This window comes from Argentina silus (assembly GCF_951799395.1).
Source record: "Argentina silus genome assembly, chromosome: 18".
NCBI lineage: Eukaryota > Metazoa > Chordata > Actinopteri > Argentiniformes > Argentinidae > Argentina > Argentina silus.
This window is the reverse complement of record NC_139672.1, coordinates 16,249,216-16,267,160: the sequence shown is the minus strand read 5'-3', so window position 1 is coordinate 16,267,160 and position 17,945 is coordinate 16,249,216. Positions and strand designations below refer to the sequence as shown.

General features: G+C 51.4%; 1 protein-coding gene across 4 annotated transcripts in view; it reads right to left on the bottom strand.

Moving 5' to 3' along the window:
• Nucleotides 1-72: 72 nt before the first annotated feature.
• The window catches only part of rasal2 (RAS protein activator like 2), a 70,923-nt gene continuing 53,050 nt past the window's right edge, over nucleotides 73-17,945 (bottom strand). For 3 of the 4 annotated variants that reach the window (XM_083690338.1, XM_083690340.1, XM_083690341.1), the window contains 13 exons: nucleotides 14,263-14,416; nucleotides 13,776-13,874; nucleotides 12,795-13,349; nucleotides 11,351-11,495; nucleotides 10,772-10,916; nucleotides 10,018-10,254; nucleotides 8,906-9,107; nucleotides 7,311-7,513; nucleotides 4,962-6,042; nucleotides 4,529-4,663; nucleotides 3,909-4,111; nucleotides 3,338-3,425; nucleotides 73-1,490 (listed from right to left, as the gene is read on the bottom strand). In XM_083690338.1, the coding sequence (XP_083546464.1) occupies nucleotides 1,323-1,490; nucleotides 3,338-3,425; nucleotides 3,909-4,111; nucleotides 4,529-4,663; nucleotides 4,962-6,042; nucleotides 7,311-7,513; nucleotides 8,906-9,107; nucleotides 10,018-10,254; nucleotides 10,772-10,916; nucleotides 11,351-11,495; nucleotides 12,795-13,349; nucleotides 13,776-13,874; nucleotides 14,263-14,416 (3,415 nt within the window). In that variant the 3' untranslated portion in view covers nucleotides 73-1,322. The remainder of the gene's footprint in view (nucleotides 1,491-3,337; nucleotides 3,426-3,908; nucleotides 4,112-4,528; nucleotides 4,664-4,961; nucleotides 6,043-7,310; nucleotides 7,514-8,905; nucleotides 9,108-10,017; nucleotides 10,255-10,771; nucleotides 10,917-11,350; nucleotides 11,496-12,794; nucleotides 13,350-13,775; nucleotides 13,875-14,262; nucleotides 14,417-17,945) is intronic. The other variant, XM_083690339.1, reaches the window with a different exon arrangement.

The following is a 17,945-nucleotide window of genomic DNA, read 5'->3' as shown; positions in this document are numbered from 1 at the left end:
AGCCAAAATAGGCAGTTCAGTTCAGCTACCCAATAATACACAACATCAACAATAAGCAGCAGGAGACGCTCACAAGGTTACAGGCAGTTTTTTATTTTCAACAACTTTCAACAACTGACACATATGCAACGATTTCACATGGAGCAGTTGAGTTCAAAACAAAGTTTCTGTGCAACAACAAAACGTCTGTGCCTGTAGAGGGGAGGGGGGGGGGGGGTTAACAATGTCCATGTTGAGAGAGTTGAGTACAGAAAAAAAAACAACAGCAGACTCTTTAGAACAGTAGTTTAGCAACATGACATTTAAAATTGTACAAAGTCAGGAAGGCTGCCATGTTAAAAGTCTTCTCTTGGGGTGGGGTGGGGGGGTTCTGGAAGGCTCGACAGAACAGGAATAAATACAACTCGCTCGACCGAGACCTGGCGGAGCAGGAGCCGACTCAGTAGACCGTAATAACATCGCAAACGGAAAAAAAGACCTGTGGGTTAAACGCTGCAAAGGCAGCAGTCCTGTCCTACTCCAAACCAGGAAATCAAAAACCAATCAAACCTATTGTTAAAGAACCAGAACAGAAGTTAAAAACAGGGTAAAAAAGTAGGGTTAGAAAATACGGAGTGCATAAAATAGTTTTTGGTTGGTTTTGCCCTTCCTCTGCTTCTCCTACGACTTCATAGACTCTTTTTTATAACGATAACTGCTCACTATGTGCTTTTTATTTATTTATTCGTTTATCGAAACAAAACCCACTGCAGGATATGTACATCTTCTCAATATATCATCTCTGCATTAGGCAATACTTAAAATCTTATTTTTTTGTTTGTTTTTAAAACGGCATTTCTCTGTCTGCATTTGGGAATAATGTCATTTATAAAACACATATTCACTATATCTCGTGACGACAGTGGATCCACTGCCCCTGTCTTTCCAGTATCCTCATCTCTGTACACACCAAATACAAGATACAAGTTATATACATACATTTCTAGACATTCCTTGTAGGTGTACGTATCATGTACAGCCAGAGAGAGCCACCACATAGTCCTTGGTCTGTGTGCACGGAGCAAGAGTGTGTGTGTGCGTGTGTTGGTCTGTGTGTGTGTGCGTACATGTGTGTGTGTTTGTGTCCGTCCGTGTGTGTGGCTCCGTAGCACAGCGTAGGCAGTCCGTGTGTGTGTGTGTCCGCGTCCGTCTGTATGTGCGTCTGTGTCCATATGCCTGTGTGTGTCTGTGTGTGTCCGTCTGTCCGTCTCCGTGTGTGTGTGTGTGTGTGTGTGTGTGGCTCCGTAGCACCGCGCCGACGGCCGTCCGCGTGCGGCCGCCAATCAGCAGCTGCTGTTCTTGAACTCCCCGTTCTCAGTGATGGACAGCTTGGTGGGGTTGGTGGGCGACAGGCCGTTCCTCAGGCTCTGCATGCTGTAGCGGTCCTTCACCTGCGTCAGAGCGCTCATCAGACGAGAGTTGGCAGCATCCAGGGAGCTGATCCTCTTCTCCTGGAGACAGAGAGAGAAAGAGGGATAGAGAGAGGGGAGAGAGAGAGGGAAGAGGGAGGGAGAGAGAGAGAGGGATAGAGGAGAGAGAGAGAGAGAGGGAAGAGGGAGGGAGAGAGAGAGAGGGATAGAGAGAGAGAGAGAGAGAGAGAGAGGAAAGAGGGAGGGAGAGAGAGAGAGAGAGGGATAGAGGAGGGAGTGAGTGAGGGAAGAATATCTATTTCCTGTTGAGATATGGAAACGCATGTGCTGGGTGAGGGGGTTGGGTGGGGGCGTGTTTGGGTGGGTGGGGGGGTTGGCGGGGTGGGGGGTATGTGGGGGGGTGGGTGACCATTCTGCAGCTGGTGAAGTTGAGATATGGTGATTCATGAGTGTGCATCAGAGCAAAGTCTGAAATAAACTTTCAGTTGGAAACGTTCAGTTTGTCTTTGTGAGCAGCCAAAATGATAGAAATAACAAGCTTTGCAGCACATGTCTTTGAAACAGGACTGTCCCCATGCCCCTTCTGAAAACATCCTGATTGTGTTTGTCTCTGGCCATGAGCAGCATCAGATACCCTGCTGATAGCACTGCTCTCTCAGAGCTGGGGGTGGGGGTGGAGTGACAGGAGCTAAATAAGGAGGGGGGAGGGGTGAAGGGCAGCCAAAGCAGCCAAAACAAAAACCTCTGCTTGGAGCGCAACACACAACACACATCCCTGGAGAACAGAGATACACGCACCTGAACGTCACCTGATTCATAGTTCACGGCCCAAGTTACACATCTCAAACCGAGACCGAGGGGGTCTACAATCGGACATTCTCTCACAGTGTCACGATGGCAACCACCTGTGAGGGGGATGAGACCGAGCCGGAGCTGTGGAGGAGTCTACTCCAACGACAAAATCAATGACAATGTTCTTTCCCCCCCCCCAAGGGATACCGTTTCTAACAGATGCCAGGGGCTCCCATACGCAGTCTGACTGCTGGGGAAATCAATGACCAAACGACCTCTAACAGGTGAAATCAGGGTTTCATTTCATTTCATTAAATCGTTTTAGAGCGGGGAGGGCAGGAATGGGTGTTGAGGTGTGGTTGCGCTCATCATCATCATCATCATCGGAGGCTGCAAGGCCACAAGGCTACAAGGCTACAAGGCCACAAGGCTACAAGGCTAGCTGCTTCCACAGCCAGAGAGCTGGTTTACTTGCCTGCTGGGACTACCTCAGCTAGCGGACTAGCCCCCATATTCACCTGCAAGTCAGCGGGACATATAGCCATAACAAGCAGTCAGAGAAGCCATAAACGTCGCCTCAGCGCTACTGGGCCAGGGGAGGCCGGCGGAGGTAGAAATCGGGAGGACGGAGGCTCGTCGCAATGCATGGAACGGAATCCGGAATGGTATCAAAGGCGTGTTCCTTAACGCGGTGTGCGTTTGTGACGCCGTTCCTCGTTCCGTTGCATGCATTACGATGAGCCTCCGTCCTCCGATTTCTACCTCCGCCGGCCTCCGCTGTACTGGACATACAGTACCAGTCAAAGGTTTGGACACACCTTCTCATTCAATGGTTTTTCTTTTCTTTTTATTATTTTCTACATTGTAGATTAATATTGAAGACATCCAAACTATGAAGGAACACATATGGAATTATGTAGTAAACAAAAAAAAGTGTTAAACAAACCAGAATATGTTTTATATTTTAGATTCTTCAAAGTAGCCACCTTTTGATTTGATGACAGCTTTGCACACTCTTAGCAAGGTGTGTCCAAACTTTTGACTGGTACTGTAGAGAGAAGGAACAGTACTGGGACGGTGTGTGTGTGTGTGTGTGTGTGTGTGTGTGTGTGTGTGTGTGTGTGTCCGTGGTGTACCTGTGCATCTATGATCTTCTGCTTGGCGTCGATGACGGCCTGCATCTCAGCGTGGTCTCTCTTCAGCTCCTCCTCCACCGCCATTAACCTGGGAGGTCATGTGATGGACGCGGGTCAACAACCAGAGAAGAAGACCATGACAAACAGGAAACCCTCACTAGAGGCAGGGTGGACGCTACGACGAGGGCCTGAGGGGTTTTCATCTCTGGTGAGGTTCCACTGTAAGGAAAAACTCCAGGCCCTAGTTGCAGCCTATAATAAGACCAGGGCTGATGTTTTTCCCCTGGTCAGGTTACAGGTTCCAATCTACAGCCCATGGCCAGGCGAGGCTGGTGGAGGTAGAAATCGGAGGACGGGGCTCGTTGTAATGCACGGAACGGAATGAGGAATGGTACCAAACACAGAGGACGGTCTCGTTGTACAACATGTGTTTGACACCATTCCTCATTCCGTTCCAGGAATTACAATGAGCCCCGTCCTCCGATTTCTACCTCCACCAGCCTCCACCGACCCATACTTGTGTAACCCGTGGAGGGGCCTGCGTGCCTGGGGGGCGGGGGGGTTAGCCTACCTGCAGATGATGCTCTTCATCTGGCTGTCCTTCTCCTCCTGCTGCCTGCGGAGGCGGTCCTCGCTGTCCTCCAGCCGGGCCTTGTACTCCAGCAGCAGCCGCTGCATCTGCTGCTCCTGGGCCTGCAGGCGCCGCTCGTACTCCTCCAGGCGCCGGCTGGACACCCGCAGACGCTCCTTCAGCTTGGAGATCTCCTGCTCGTACTGGTGGGGGGTGGGGGAGAGGGGAAGGGGGGGTGGGGAGGGAGAAAGAGAGAGAGAGAGAGAGAGAGAGAGACAGAGAGAGAGTCAGGGGGTTGGTGGGGGGAGGGGGAGAGAGAGAGAGAGTAAGAGGGTTGGTGGGGGGAGGGGGAGAGAGAGAGAGTGAGTAAGGGGGTTGGTGGAGGGAGGGGTAGGGGGGTGGGGGGGAGAGTGGAGGGGAGGAGAGAAGGAGGCTGGTGTTAATTAGGGTTGAAACTACCTCTCCACCGACACTAACAGCTGAGGGAGCATCACAGAATTACAGTATTCATAAATAAATCCTAGTTATGTGTATATATAATCATAAATCCTAATTATGTGTAGATATAATCATAAATCCTAATTATGCGTCTCTGTGTGTTTCTATGGAGACGCCGGTACCTTCTCAGCGTGCTTAGTGTCCTCCCTGCTCTGCTCCGCCCCCTCCTCCTCGTCTTCAAACTGCCCGTTGTTTAACACCCAGGCTGCCGTCCTCTCCACCGGGGACATGGTCACAGACTCCACCGGGGACTGCACCTGCACCACACACACACACACCGAACGGACCACTGTTACCGGACGTCTGGGAATAGTGTCTCTAAACACAGTCCCTTCACAGGGCCACGAAGGCTTCAATCACCGGAGCAAATCTATACCGGCCGGCATGACTTCACCTGATTGGTTTACTCAGGTCATAGGGTCATAAGGTCATAGGGTCATGTAGGGGTGGGTGTGTGTGTGAGTTTGTGTGCTTATCTGTGTGTGTGTGCGTGCACGCCTGTGTGTGTGTGCTTATCTGTGTGTGTGCGTGCGTGTGTGTGTGTAGCCCCAGTACCTGTTGAGGGGTCTGCTTGGCCCCGCTTCTGACGGGAGGAACAGGACTCTCCTGTCGCGACCTACTTCCTGGCTGGGCAGCGCCGGGGATGGGGAGAGGCTCCGTGTTGGCGCTGCTGCTGCTGCGTAGCGAGGCGCTGTGGGGCAGCGAGCGTGGCGCCCTCGCCCCCCCGGCCCCGCCCCCGCCACGGCTCTGCTGCTCCACCCTGACGATGTGGGCCGTCCCCGTGCTGCTCTGCCTGGGCACCGCCATCACGTGGCCACTCCCCGCGCCAACGCCGGTGGCGCCGGCGGCGTGCTCCGGGAGCGTGTGTCTCCGCGGCGTGGACGAACACTCCTCGCTCTGCGTGCTGCGCCGGCTGAACTCCTCCAGGCTGCTGTTGGACGCCACGCGGGTTTTGCTCCCGGCCTGACTCCCCCCTCCCCCGCCCCCGCCCCCGCCGCCGCCGCCGAACTCGTCGGAGTTGCTGTGGCTGCGGGAGCTCTCGGTGCTCAGGTTCTCAGAGCTGGAGTCCGGCTGCAGGGAGTGGGAGGAGTGGGAGGCCAGGTTGTTGCTGAGGTGGTAGACGGGGTTCTGGAAGGACAGGGGCTGCAGGCTCCGCTGCTGGCTGAGGGAGGGGTTCAGCGGCCGGCGGACCTGGGGGGCGCTCTGGGGGAGGTTGTCCCGCAACGAGGGCTTGCCGTGGAGGGCCGGGTGCTGGTGGGGGTGCTGGAGGAGCAGGGTGTGCGGCTGGGGGTGCGGGTGCGGGGGTTGATGAGGTAGGAGGCTGGGCTGGGTGTTGGCGGCGTGGTTGCCGTGGGCGTGTCCGATGGAGACCTGGGAGCCCGCCCGGCTCAGCCTTTGGGGGGTTTCGTGGAGGTGGAGAGGGGGGATTGGGGCGCTCTGGGGGGCGTGGGAGTCCTGGATCTGGAGGTCCACCAGGGAGATACTGCGCCCGTTGGGGAGGAGGTTCTCCCTGTCCTCCTTGTCGGAGAAGCTCATGCTGTGAGCCGAGGACTGGTGACCCAGGAGGGGGTGCTTGCTGCCGCGGAGGAGACCCTCCATCTGCTCCTGGACCGGGGACTTGAGGCTGCGGATCTCACTGGAGGGTCACACACAGAAACAACATTAACACACAACAACATTAACACACAGACATGAGACCCAAGAAGTCTTCACCCAAGAACTTAAAAGTGCCTATTTTTCTTTTTTTTCTCCGATATAACTTTTCAACAAAAAAGAAAAAGAAAAAGTGAGTTTCTCTCCGGGACTTTAAGTCCTGCTTGTGTTCTTTCAGAAGTGAAATGTTCTCTGATTCATTTGAAAACCAGAAGAAATGACATCTCCAATTCCCTCGTTACCTCAAGACCTTCTAAAAATATCAGGTCTCTCCGGTGGCTGGCGTCTTTATTTAGAACTTTAGAAGCTGTGACTCATCTCCCAAATCAATGCACCATGAAAGGACTTATTCATGCAAAATTCATGAGCCTTTATGGATGAAAAGGATGTTTTCATTTGCACATAACCTTCAGAAAAACGGCGTTTGAAACGACAACGCAGACGACCACACCGCTCCCGCGATCACGCCGTGTGCGTCTTTGGTGACGGAGGATGGTGTGGTTGACGTTGTGTAACACTGTGTTGTATATTTTATGGTACTGTAAATGTTTCTAAGTGTTGTACCAGTACAGAGAAGAGCAGTACAGTATTGTACTGGTCATCATGAGAGTATTGTAGTTCTATTATTGTACTAGGAGAGAATTGTAGTTCTATCTTTTTGGCACGGGGTCAATCAGTCCACTGTGTTGTGTTGTGTTGTATTGCACTGTCCTGTACCGTGTTTTATACGACGGTTTGTATTGCTAACAGTTGTTTATCACGTTACCTTGACAACGGTGGTCGTTCTGGGAACTGGGCAGAAACCACCGCAATCTATCACGAAATAAATACCGAAGGCGCTGCTTTCTTCTCACAACGCTGTGTCTTGTTTTATAACTGGTAATACCAACGAGGCACTCAGGGCCGTGCTTCACGGTGAATAAAGTCCCAGCTGAAGGGTTGCTAACGGCCCAACAACGGCCCTCAGCTGGGACTTCATTCCCCATAAAGCACGGCCTTCAGCTGGGACTTCATTCCCCATAAAGCACGGCCTTCATTGCCTCACTGTTTAAGTCATGTATCGGCGGGGGTGTTAGAGGATATTGCAGTTCTGCCGATCTGCAGTGCTGGATTGTATTGTGCTGTGTTGTACTGGACAGTAGGGGGTAATACCAGAGTACTGTGGCTCTCTCTCTACCTGTCTGCAGTGTTGTAATGTATTGTACTGTGTTGTAGTGGACAGGAGGGGGTAATACCAGAGTATCTCTCTACCTGTCTGCAGGGTCTTCAAATATCCTCTGCAGCCCGGAGGAGACGCTGCTGCTGATGTTGTGGGAGGAGGAGGCGTGGTCCTGGAAGCGGCGCAGCTGCTGCTGGATGGGCGTGGGGCTGGACAGCGAGCGCGTGATGTCGCCCAGGATACGGGGCAGGGGGCCCAGCTTGGCAACGGTCGCCTGCAGGAAGGAATTGTCACCCTGGAGTTGCACGTTACCATGGCGACGGGTGGACGACGATGACGACGACGGGGGTGGGGGCGGGGGGGCAGCGGTGGTGGTGGTGGTGGAGGTGGTGGTGCCCACGTCACCCGGTGGTTTTGGAATGAGGATGATGGCAGAGGAGGGTTGGCATGGGGACGCACCATCATGCATTGGTGGCGGGGCAGCGTAACCATGGAGACACAGCGTGTGTGTGCGTCAGGTCAGGACAGGACAGGGTGGAGTGGAAAAGGAGGAGGGAGGAGGGAGGAGGAGGGGAGAGGGGGAGGACATAGAGGCAGAAGGAGAAGAATATATAGAGGAAAAAAACATAAGGAAATTAAGTTTGGGGGGAAAAAAATAAATGAACTCAAAAATGAAAACAAAACCAACCACACATGACATGACAGAGGCATTCCACACCAGACAGCCACATGCACCGCACTAACACAGGGTTAACACAAGCCAGGACGCAGAGGGGCTGAGATGAATACCATACGAATACCAGGCTTCACCAGACCCCTGAGCAGAGGGGGGGGGGGGGGGTGAATGCAGTCATAAATGCAGTCATAAATGCAGTCATAAATGCAGCGACAAATGCAGCGACAAATGCAGTGATAAATGCAGCAACAAATGCAGTGACAAATGCAGTGACAAATGCAGTGATAAATGCAGCAACAAATGCAGTGACAAATGCAGTGATAAATGCAGCAACATGAACATGCTCTGAGGGTTGGGAATTCAGGGTTAGTGGTGGGCACTGAGGATGGGTGGGCGGGACTTCAACACTGCTGTCAGTCAAACCCTCAACAGACTAGTTATTAACCTGACATGGAAGTTATTTCAGAAACTTCATAGAGTTTTTCTTCATGAATAGCAGAGGTAAAAATCCAATGTTGCTAACTTAGCCTCGCAGTGGAAAAAGGGATATTCGTCATGACGATCACACATGAACGCACGCACGCAAGCACACTCGCACGGACACACACACACACACACACACACACACACTGGATCACAATAAAGTAAGACACTCTTTCTGCTGCAGTTCAAGGTGTTATGTGGCACGTTTAGTGCTAATATGTTACCAGAGACAACACCAAACACATGCCAACACACACACACACACACACACACCCCACCCCACACTTCACCCCACACACCCCACCCCACACACACCCCACCCCACCACACACACACACACACACACACCCCCCCCCCCCCCACACACACACACACCCACACCCCACCACACACACATACCTCACCTCACCCCCCACACACACACACCCCACCCCACCCCCCACACACACACACACACCCCACCCCACACACACACACCCCACCCCACCCCACACACACCCCACCCCACCCCACACCCACACACGGTACCTTGTCGAGCTGGGAGACCACGTCCCAGAGGAGGGAGTGGAGGACGGACAGCTCCCGGCCCAGGTCGATGTAACCTTCGAACCCTGGCGTGTTGGAGATGGTCTCCGGGTTGGAGATCTCCGACAGGAAACGCATCATCCCCGCCCACTCGTGCTCCAGGAAGTCGTTCATGAAAGCCATATACTCCTCCTTGTTCCCAAACCTTGAGGCGAAAAAAACGATTATTCAACGCCTTTCACACTTGCTTGACTTGACTGAATGACATAATCAATGCCAATGAAAAACGGACAATTAAGTACCTCACCAGAATCTAATACAACTGCATTTAAAGCGCGTTCATTTGAAGCGAAGCGTATCATATAGGCAGTACCCGTCAAAAGACACACCTTGCCAAGAGTGTGCAAAGCTGTCATCAAAGCAAAAGGTGGCTACTTTGAAGAATCTAAAATATAAAACATATTCTGGTTTGTTTAACACTTTTTCTGTTTACTACATAATTCCATATGTGTTCCTTCATAGTTTTGATGTCTTCAATATTAATCTACAATGTAGAAAAGAATAAAAAGAAAAGAAAAACCATCGAATGAGAAGGTGTGTCCAAACTTTTGACTGGTACTGTGTGTGATCGTATAGTATGCTTTCCTAAGCATCTTTCAAGGAGAACAAAGTGAGGTCAGGCTAAAAAACCTTCTCTCCCGTGCTTTTAGATTAGCCTGCAGTCTTAGCTTAGCTGACTCCACCGCCGTTCCACCTCAGTGGCCTTTGAGATGTTGATTAAAGTGCACTGTCCCAAAAACAACAACAACAACAGGGTTTGTTGCAACTATCCTCTGTGGTGACGGGTCACTCACCAGCCTATGAATTGGCACTGATTATGTTGGGGGACGGGGCTACTGATCTTCCGGATTTTTCCACACACGTTTTTAGAACTGTATGAGAACGGGGAATAAACCCAGGTGATTGTTTTCGTCGAATATCCGACTCCGTTCTCGTCCTCGTGGATTACACTTGTGCGAAATTTGGTGGAACTTTCGACGGGAACCCTGAAGACGGCAAACAAAACGGTTTTGGAGCGGTTTTTTGAGCGCGCGGACCACGAGCGACGCACTTACTTGGCGAAGTTGGCGAGGTTCTGGATGACCTTGGCGATGAGGGTCAGGGTCCGGGAGGTGCGGTCGTCGGGGTACTCCTGCATGAGGCTGAACAGGGAGGGGGACATGATGGCGGGACACAGGAAGCGCAGGAACAGGGAGGCGCTGATCAGACGCTTGCTGATGTCCTGGTTCCCCCGGGACAGACAATGCTGCTTCCACGCCGCGAACACCTCCTTCAGCTCCCTGGGGAAGACGCTGAGGGGGGGGGGGGGGGGCGGAGAGGGTTAGTCAACATCATCACTCAATGCTCACCACACACACACACACACAGACAGACAAAGACACAGACACAGACACAAACACAGACATGCATACACACACACAGACACACACACACACACACACACACACACACACAGACACACCGTGACCACTAGGGGTCAGCAGGTACTACTGTATATGCAGTACATCATCCTGTCTGAAGCAGCTTGTTGAGGCAGAGCCAGAAACAGGAGGATAGAATGTATATAGTGTGCAACAATGGTGTCTGTGTGTGTGTGTGCATGTCTGTATATGTGTGTGTGTGTGTGTGTGCGTGCGTGCGTGCGTGTGTGCATGTGTGTGTCTCTGTGTGTGTGTGTGTCTGTGTGTGTGTGTGTGTGCGTGCGTGTGTGTATGTGTGTGTCTGTGTGTGTGTGTGTGTGTGTGTCTCTGTGTGTGTGTGTGTCTCTGTGTGTGTGTGTGTGTGTGTGTGTGTGTGTGCGTTAGTCACCAGTAGGAGTTGATGATCTTGCAGAAGGCCAGCTCGCAGCACATCTTCAGGTTGCTCTGGTGCTCAGGGAGCTCGCTGTTGGAGCACTTCCCCGGGTCCACCTCACAGTTCTCGTCCGACTCGTACAGGGCCTTGATGAACTCTCCTACGGCAGGGGGCAGAGGACACAGGCTGAGCGGAGGGCCGGCGCCACGGGGACGACAACAACAACAACAACCAGAACCAGAAGAAGAAGAACAACAACAACAACATGGCCTCCTCCTGCAGCAGAAAAGGAGCCCAGAGTGGAGTTGTTGTGGAGGCCTCTGGCTCCTCCTTGTTTTCAGTCCAAAGGAATCACAACCAACCAACTCAGAAGTCAATACATATGTTTGTGTCGGACATAACTCCCGATTCCATCCCAAGCATTGCAATGAGCCGTCCTTTGATTTCTCCCTCCATCAGCCTCCCCTGCTCCAGTCTAACCTCAGTACATCGTGCATAATAGAGTATATACACCGGGTTCTTTCTACTGTATATACCCATTCCCACTATACGCTCCTCCAGAAAAACATTCTTCTCCGGCTCGACGGTTCATACCTAGTGCGTCATGCAGGTACTTCTGGCCCACTAGTTTGAGGTACTCCTCGATGGCCTTGGTGGCCAGTGTGTTCTCTCTGAAGATCAGAACCTCGTGGTCCGCACAGCGATCCACCTCCGACATCACCAGGTCCGTCAGGAAGTCCTAGGGGAGGAGGAAGAGGAGGAGGAGGAGGAGGAGGGGGAGAGGGGATGAGGAGGAGAGGAGGAGGTGGATGAGGTGGTAGAGGTGGAGAGGAGAGAGGAGGAGGAGAAGAGGAGGAGGTGGAGGTGGTGGAGAGGAGAGAGGAGAGAGGAGGAGGAGAAGAGGAGAAGGAAGAGGAGGTGGATGAAGAGGAGAAGGAAGAGGAGGAGACGGGGAGAGGACATGGAGGAAGAGAAGGAGGAGGTGGAGGAGAGGAGAGAGGCAGAGGTGGTGGTGAAGGAGGAGGAGGTGGAGGTGGTGGTGAAGGAGGAGGAGGTGGAGGTGGTGGTGAAGGAGGAGGAGGTGGAGGTGGTGGTGAAGGAGGAGGAGGTGGAGGTGGTGGTGAAGGAGGAGGAGGTGGAGGGGAGGAGAGAGGCGGAGGTGGTGGTGAAGGAGGAGGAGGTGGAGGAGAGGAGAGAGGCGGAGGTGGTGGTGAAGGAGGAGGAGGTGGAGGAGAGGAGAGAGGCGGAGGTGGTGGTGAAGGAGGAGGAGGTGGAGGTGGTGGTGAAGGAGGAGGAGGTGGAGGGGAGGAGAGAGGCGGAGGTGAAGGAGGAGGAGGTGGAGGGGAGATGTTAGCTCACTAAGTCAGTCACAATACTAATGTTCCAGTCAGTGGTTTCAGAAAGTGTGTGTTTGCAATATTCAGTGGCCAGAAATCAATACACTAATACACACGGGACTCAACAAGAAGATTTGTTTAAGGGTTATACAACAGCTTGGTCCAGAGACATCAACATCAATGTTCTTCTAAAGTAATCAGACGAGCTCAGAGCACTGTGGCATACCAAGTAGGGATGAAGACGAAGTCAGAGGTGAAGCCTACAGAAGACTACGACACACACACACACACACACAGACACACAGACACGCAGACACACACACACACACACACACACACACACACACACACACACACACGCAGACACACACACACGCAGACACAGACACGCAGACACACACACACAGACACGCAGACACACACACACACGCAGACACACACACAGACACGCAGACACACACACACAGACATTGACGCGCAGACACACAGATGTGCAGACACACACACCCGCAGACACGCAGACACACACACACACACACACACACACACACACACACACACACACACACACCCCTTAGCAGGTCCAGTGCTCTGTCGTAGTTCCTACCGTTGTATACTTCCTCTTTGTATATTGTTTACTTCCTGGATGTATAATAAAAATAACAAACTAAAATAAACCCAAATCTAATCTCTGGCCCTACCTTCGCTCGCCCGGTGCTCTGGAGGATGTGAACCAGGGCGCAGGCCATCTCCTCCTTGTTCTTGACGCTGATGACGGGCTCCAGGACCGAACACAGCATGGTGTAGTTGTTGGTGATGAACTCTGCGAACTCCTTGTACTGCTCCATGGGCAGGATGGAGATGGTCTGGAAGCGAGACTTGATCCTGATGGACGGGCCCCCGCCTTTCCCTTTGAAGGTGGTGGGGGTGCTGACGGGGTACCACTTCTCCACGAACTGCCTCCCCGTCACGCCCTGGACGGGGATGTTGACCAGGCCCACGTAGTTGTTCTTGTCCTTCTTCTTCTTCTTGTCCACGTCCTTGTAGATGTGGGCCGTGATGCTGCGCACGGTCGGGAGGTTGTAGAAGTCAAAGTGCTCGCCCCAGAAGAGGCAGTCCCCGCGGGGCTTGCTGGTGGTGCGGGCGTAGAGGACGTCGTCCAGGCAGAGCTCGCAGAAGTACTTCTTCTTGGGCGGGAGGTCCTTGGCCTCGATGATCCACAGGCGGAGGACGTTCTCCGCTCTGCGGCAGTTGTCCTGAGGGGGGAAGAGATGAAGAATGAACAACATGTATGTATGTGCTGGTGTGTCTTAGTCATCCGTGACCCATCCCTTTCGGGATCGTTAGACACATGAATAAGCGTGTACTGAAATGGAAGTAAGTACTGAATTCAACATGGGGGCATGTTGACACGTTATTGCACAGTTGGAACTAATCTGACAACAAATGCACTTAAAACATCACCACAAGCACTGGTACAAACAGGCACGAAATAAGTCATATAACACGTGTAATAACATGTGTAATAAACTGCATATTGTTTTCCATAAGCCACAATTCGTCAGACGAAATGACACGTTTAAATCGTACACCGTACCGGTTTAAATGCAAATGGTAACAACAAATCCTCTACTGAAGTGGTTATTAATATCACTCTGAAAAACACCGAGTGTTTTCCTCACCTTGTTGGGCTGAACCGTCCTCCTCAGGTTCTCCATCCATTTGTCTCTCTCTGACGCCGAAGCGCAGCTGAAACACTTACTGCCCCCGGAGTAGGTCACCTGCGGGGACGACAGGGGAGGCGGGGACGACAGATGATCACTCTGAGATCATCGTCAACAATTCCACGTTCATTCAGAAGGCCTGAGGGGCAAGTCTGATCCCTTTTAATGGCAGACACCGTGGTGGTGTAATCACAGGTATGGCAGTTATTTTTGAAAGGTCAGTCACGATATGGCAGTTATTTTCAAAGGTCAGCCCAGATTCCATAACAGAACATTATTTGTGCATCTGTTACCATGGAAATGTGTCCTCTGATGTGCTCTCAACTCCCCCAGACTGCGGGGGGAGTGGGTATGGAGATAGTCGGTGTCGTGTAGCGTGGCTCTGAAGTGAAGTTTGAGGTAAGCGGTTTGAGGAGACGAAAGGCGGTGCGTTTCAAACATTTACCTCGAAGCAGAAGTCCTGTCCCAGAATGCTGCTGTGCAGCGGTTTGATGTACACGTCCTCCTCCATCCCCAGATCCAGAGCTTCTACCGCACTTCCTGGGCTGAGCAAAGACTCATGGGAACTCGACTCCTTCAGCTTGGGCAGCCCTCGCGCTCTGGGAGGACAAAAGGCATTTATTATTTTTAACTTACCCTTATATTATCCTTTATTTAACCACAAAAGCCACGTTGAGATTCCAATTTCTTCTGCCAGTGAACCCTGGTGCTCATTCATGCTGGGTAGAGTTACGTAATCGTAACATTACTTCAGACAAACACACAGATGGTGGTGGTTACAACTGACAACATTGCCTCGGAGAAATGCACGCATGTTCGTGACAACTTACAACATTGCTTCATTTCAACTACCCAGAGTCTTATCCCAGAGTGTGGCGCAACCCTTTGAACCCCTGTGCCCACTGACAGTGTGTACCAAAAACAGCACTGACAACAAACAGCCACTAGGGGAGCTCTCGACCAAACACACCACACGTCGGAGTGGGATCCTGAATAATGGATACACTTCTGTCACAGAAACACCGCCGGCAACAGCTTTTGTGTTTCTGTGAGACGTTTCAGCTGTGTCATCATCATTCCAACCCACTCACTCCAAGACAGAATGAGAACATCTAGACTAGAACATTCTAGAACATAGCGATACCTACATCAGACTAGAACATTCTAGAACATAGCGATACCTACATCAGACTAGAACATTCTAGAACATAGCGATACCTACATCAGACTAGAACATTCTAGAACATAGCGATACCTACATCAGACTAGAACATTCTAGAACATAGCAATACCTATATCAGACTAGCACATTCTAGAACATGGCAATACCTACGAAATGCAACTACACAGCCACTTGAAGGAGCATCCCCAGAGCATCGCTATGGCTGCTCATTCCTCCCCCTTCGGGACAGCTTCCGTCTTCTCGATCCACGTCCACTGTCCACCTGCTGCCTCTGTGTCACACACACTACGGCTCTACCCCCTACCTCCACCTACCTTCCTAGAACACTAAGGTCTGAACAGAAGGAAGGTAAGCTAGCTACGACGCTGGGATGCTCTCTCCCCCAGTTGCAACTGTCTTCTCAAACCCCCCCCGTCTGCTATCCTCTGCCCTCCTCCTTCCGCACACAACCCAACACACGCTCAACGTCTCAACCGACTCCTAATTTCACCGCCCCCCGCCCGACCCCCCCCACACTCCAGAAGCGAGGTCAAGGTGGGACAAGGGCAGGCAGCTACGTTGCTCTTCCGTGTGCAGCCTCCCTCTGGTTCACCCAGGTGATAAACAAGGTCCTGGGCTGGCCTGTGCGGCGGGCCCCCCTGGGTCTGTTTCCATGGGGATGTCCCTAGGAGGGGCTGTGCCTCTCTAGGCAGCCGGGTGATGACGGCGATGGAGCTGGGATAACACAAACAGCTCCGGTGATCAGCTGAGGCTGCTGCACCACGACGCGGCTCGGCTGGCTAGTTTCCAAAACACCGGCACTTCCAGAACACCGGCACTGGCTCAGCAAAGCCTCACGAACAGACAGTAGGCTTCAGCATACCTGCTGTGTGCTATCTAGCCTTTACCTGTATTTAGCCGACTTCTAGGACTCTTTGTTGTGATGCCATGTACTGCATGTCATCCAGGGGAGGCTGGTGGAGGCAGAAATCGGAGGACAGGCTCACTGGAATGAACGGAATGGAATGGAATGAGGAATCTTGTTTGATACCATTCCTCATTCCATTCCATGCCTTACCATGAGCCCATCCTCCGACTTCTACCTCCGCCAGCCTCCCCTGGGTCGTGATGAGTTGGCTGATGAAGCCCATACAGATCTAGAGCCAGGCTGGTACAGAACAAGCATGAGATGGCAATGTTAGTCGAGGATATCGCCCACAAACTGCATGCTAATTAAACAGAGAAAACGACTATGCAGTAAAACACACCAACTTTCACAACAGCCAAAAGGAAAATAAGTGTGTGTTTTTCCAGCTGGAGAAACCATCCACTTGGATGTCCTAAACTGCAACAACAAAATGAAATAGTGCATGCTAATTGAAGATAAACAACACAGTTTAAAAAACTGTTACCTAACAAAAAATGGGCCGTCTTACATAATAGCCTCATGCCAGACGACTCTGATTCAGCGCCGAGTCGGGGATCAAAAAAACTAATTCACATGAGCGATGAGGACCATTTTGTTCAGTGACGTCCCAAGAGGATGAGCATATGTTCAAAAAAACCTGTCTTCTCGGTTCTGAGGAAATGAGACGGAATTCATTATGCCGCTAGCTAGCGTCTCCGAGAATACCGTCAGAAACTTGTCTCAACTTCCCAAAGCCTCCGCAATCGGGAAAGAAAACAAAAAAAAGACGTATTCCTACTCGATTCCTTCTCATTTGATGTTCGGTTAGCCGCCGATCACGTCACTCAAACGGGACTACGAGCTGTTCGGTTGTGAGCACGCTTTTGAAATAACAGGCGGGATGAACACCTAAATCCCTCCATTATCAGACAGCTGTCAATCGGGGTGGTTAATAATTCCAGTGATGAATGAATAGCCCATAAACGAACACGTTGTGTATTACAGGAGAGCCTCAGGTGTCTGAGAGAGAGAGAGAGAGAGAGAGACAGAGAGAGACAGAGAGTGTTAGAGAGGCCAGACGATCAATGCCGACTTTACGAGCTTTCGAGCACAGAGCCTTTTTCAAAGACCCGAGGAAGAGGTCCAAGGAAGTGGCATTATTGAAAGAGTACTAAAATATGGTTGGATTAATAACGTTAGGTTTGGTCTGAGAGACTGTCTGGGAGACGTCTTAAAGACATTCTTCTGGAGCAAAATACAATATCGAATAGCTGTTAAAAAAGATGAGATGTTCATGGGCCTTCAGAAGGGCTGGTGCAATGTGGTAAACAACACAAATAAAGTACCGTGATTACATACCGTTTAGTCACAGATAAGTAACCATTATTCTAAGAGGCCTGCCACTTCGGTAAATACGGTTGGGCCTCGGGAGAATTTGACAAACTGAGGCCCAGGTTGTCAAGGCGCCATGTTGAAAGAAACAATTGTCGATGTGTTGACACTGGCCAGACAAATGGTCTCCATTAATCATAACCTGAGTCTGAGGAAAAACATGGCCTAGAAACAACCCCCCCCCCCCCCCCCCCCCCCTCTCTGGACGAACACTGACATGTTCATCATCATTCATGCTTGTTTTTCTGAAAAAATATATTTTCATTGTACTTCTCCTTTATTTAACCAGAGAAGTCACACTGAGATGTTCGACCCATGAGGAGGACGACGGCCGACATGTAGGTTAGTGTGGCGACCGTCTACCGCGCCTGTGTTTACCACAGAGGACATACGTGCCCTGGTCCTCTCTCCGCTAATCTCTGGACATCCGCCATGACCACATGCCTGTGCTACGCCAACAGAATTATGTAAACCCGGATTAAGCCTCTGAGCGAACACAGATCTGCCCTCTCAATCCTGCCACAGCCACAACGCCAGAGACCAATACAATGCCTCTGATTCACAAATCACAACAACCTGGTTATGATTTGTATATACTGTACATGTAATATATACATATATATACACACACACACACACACACATATATATATATATATATATATAT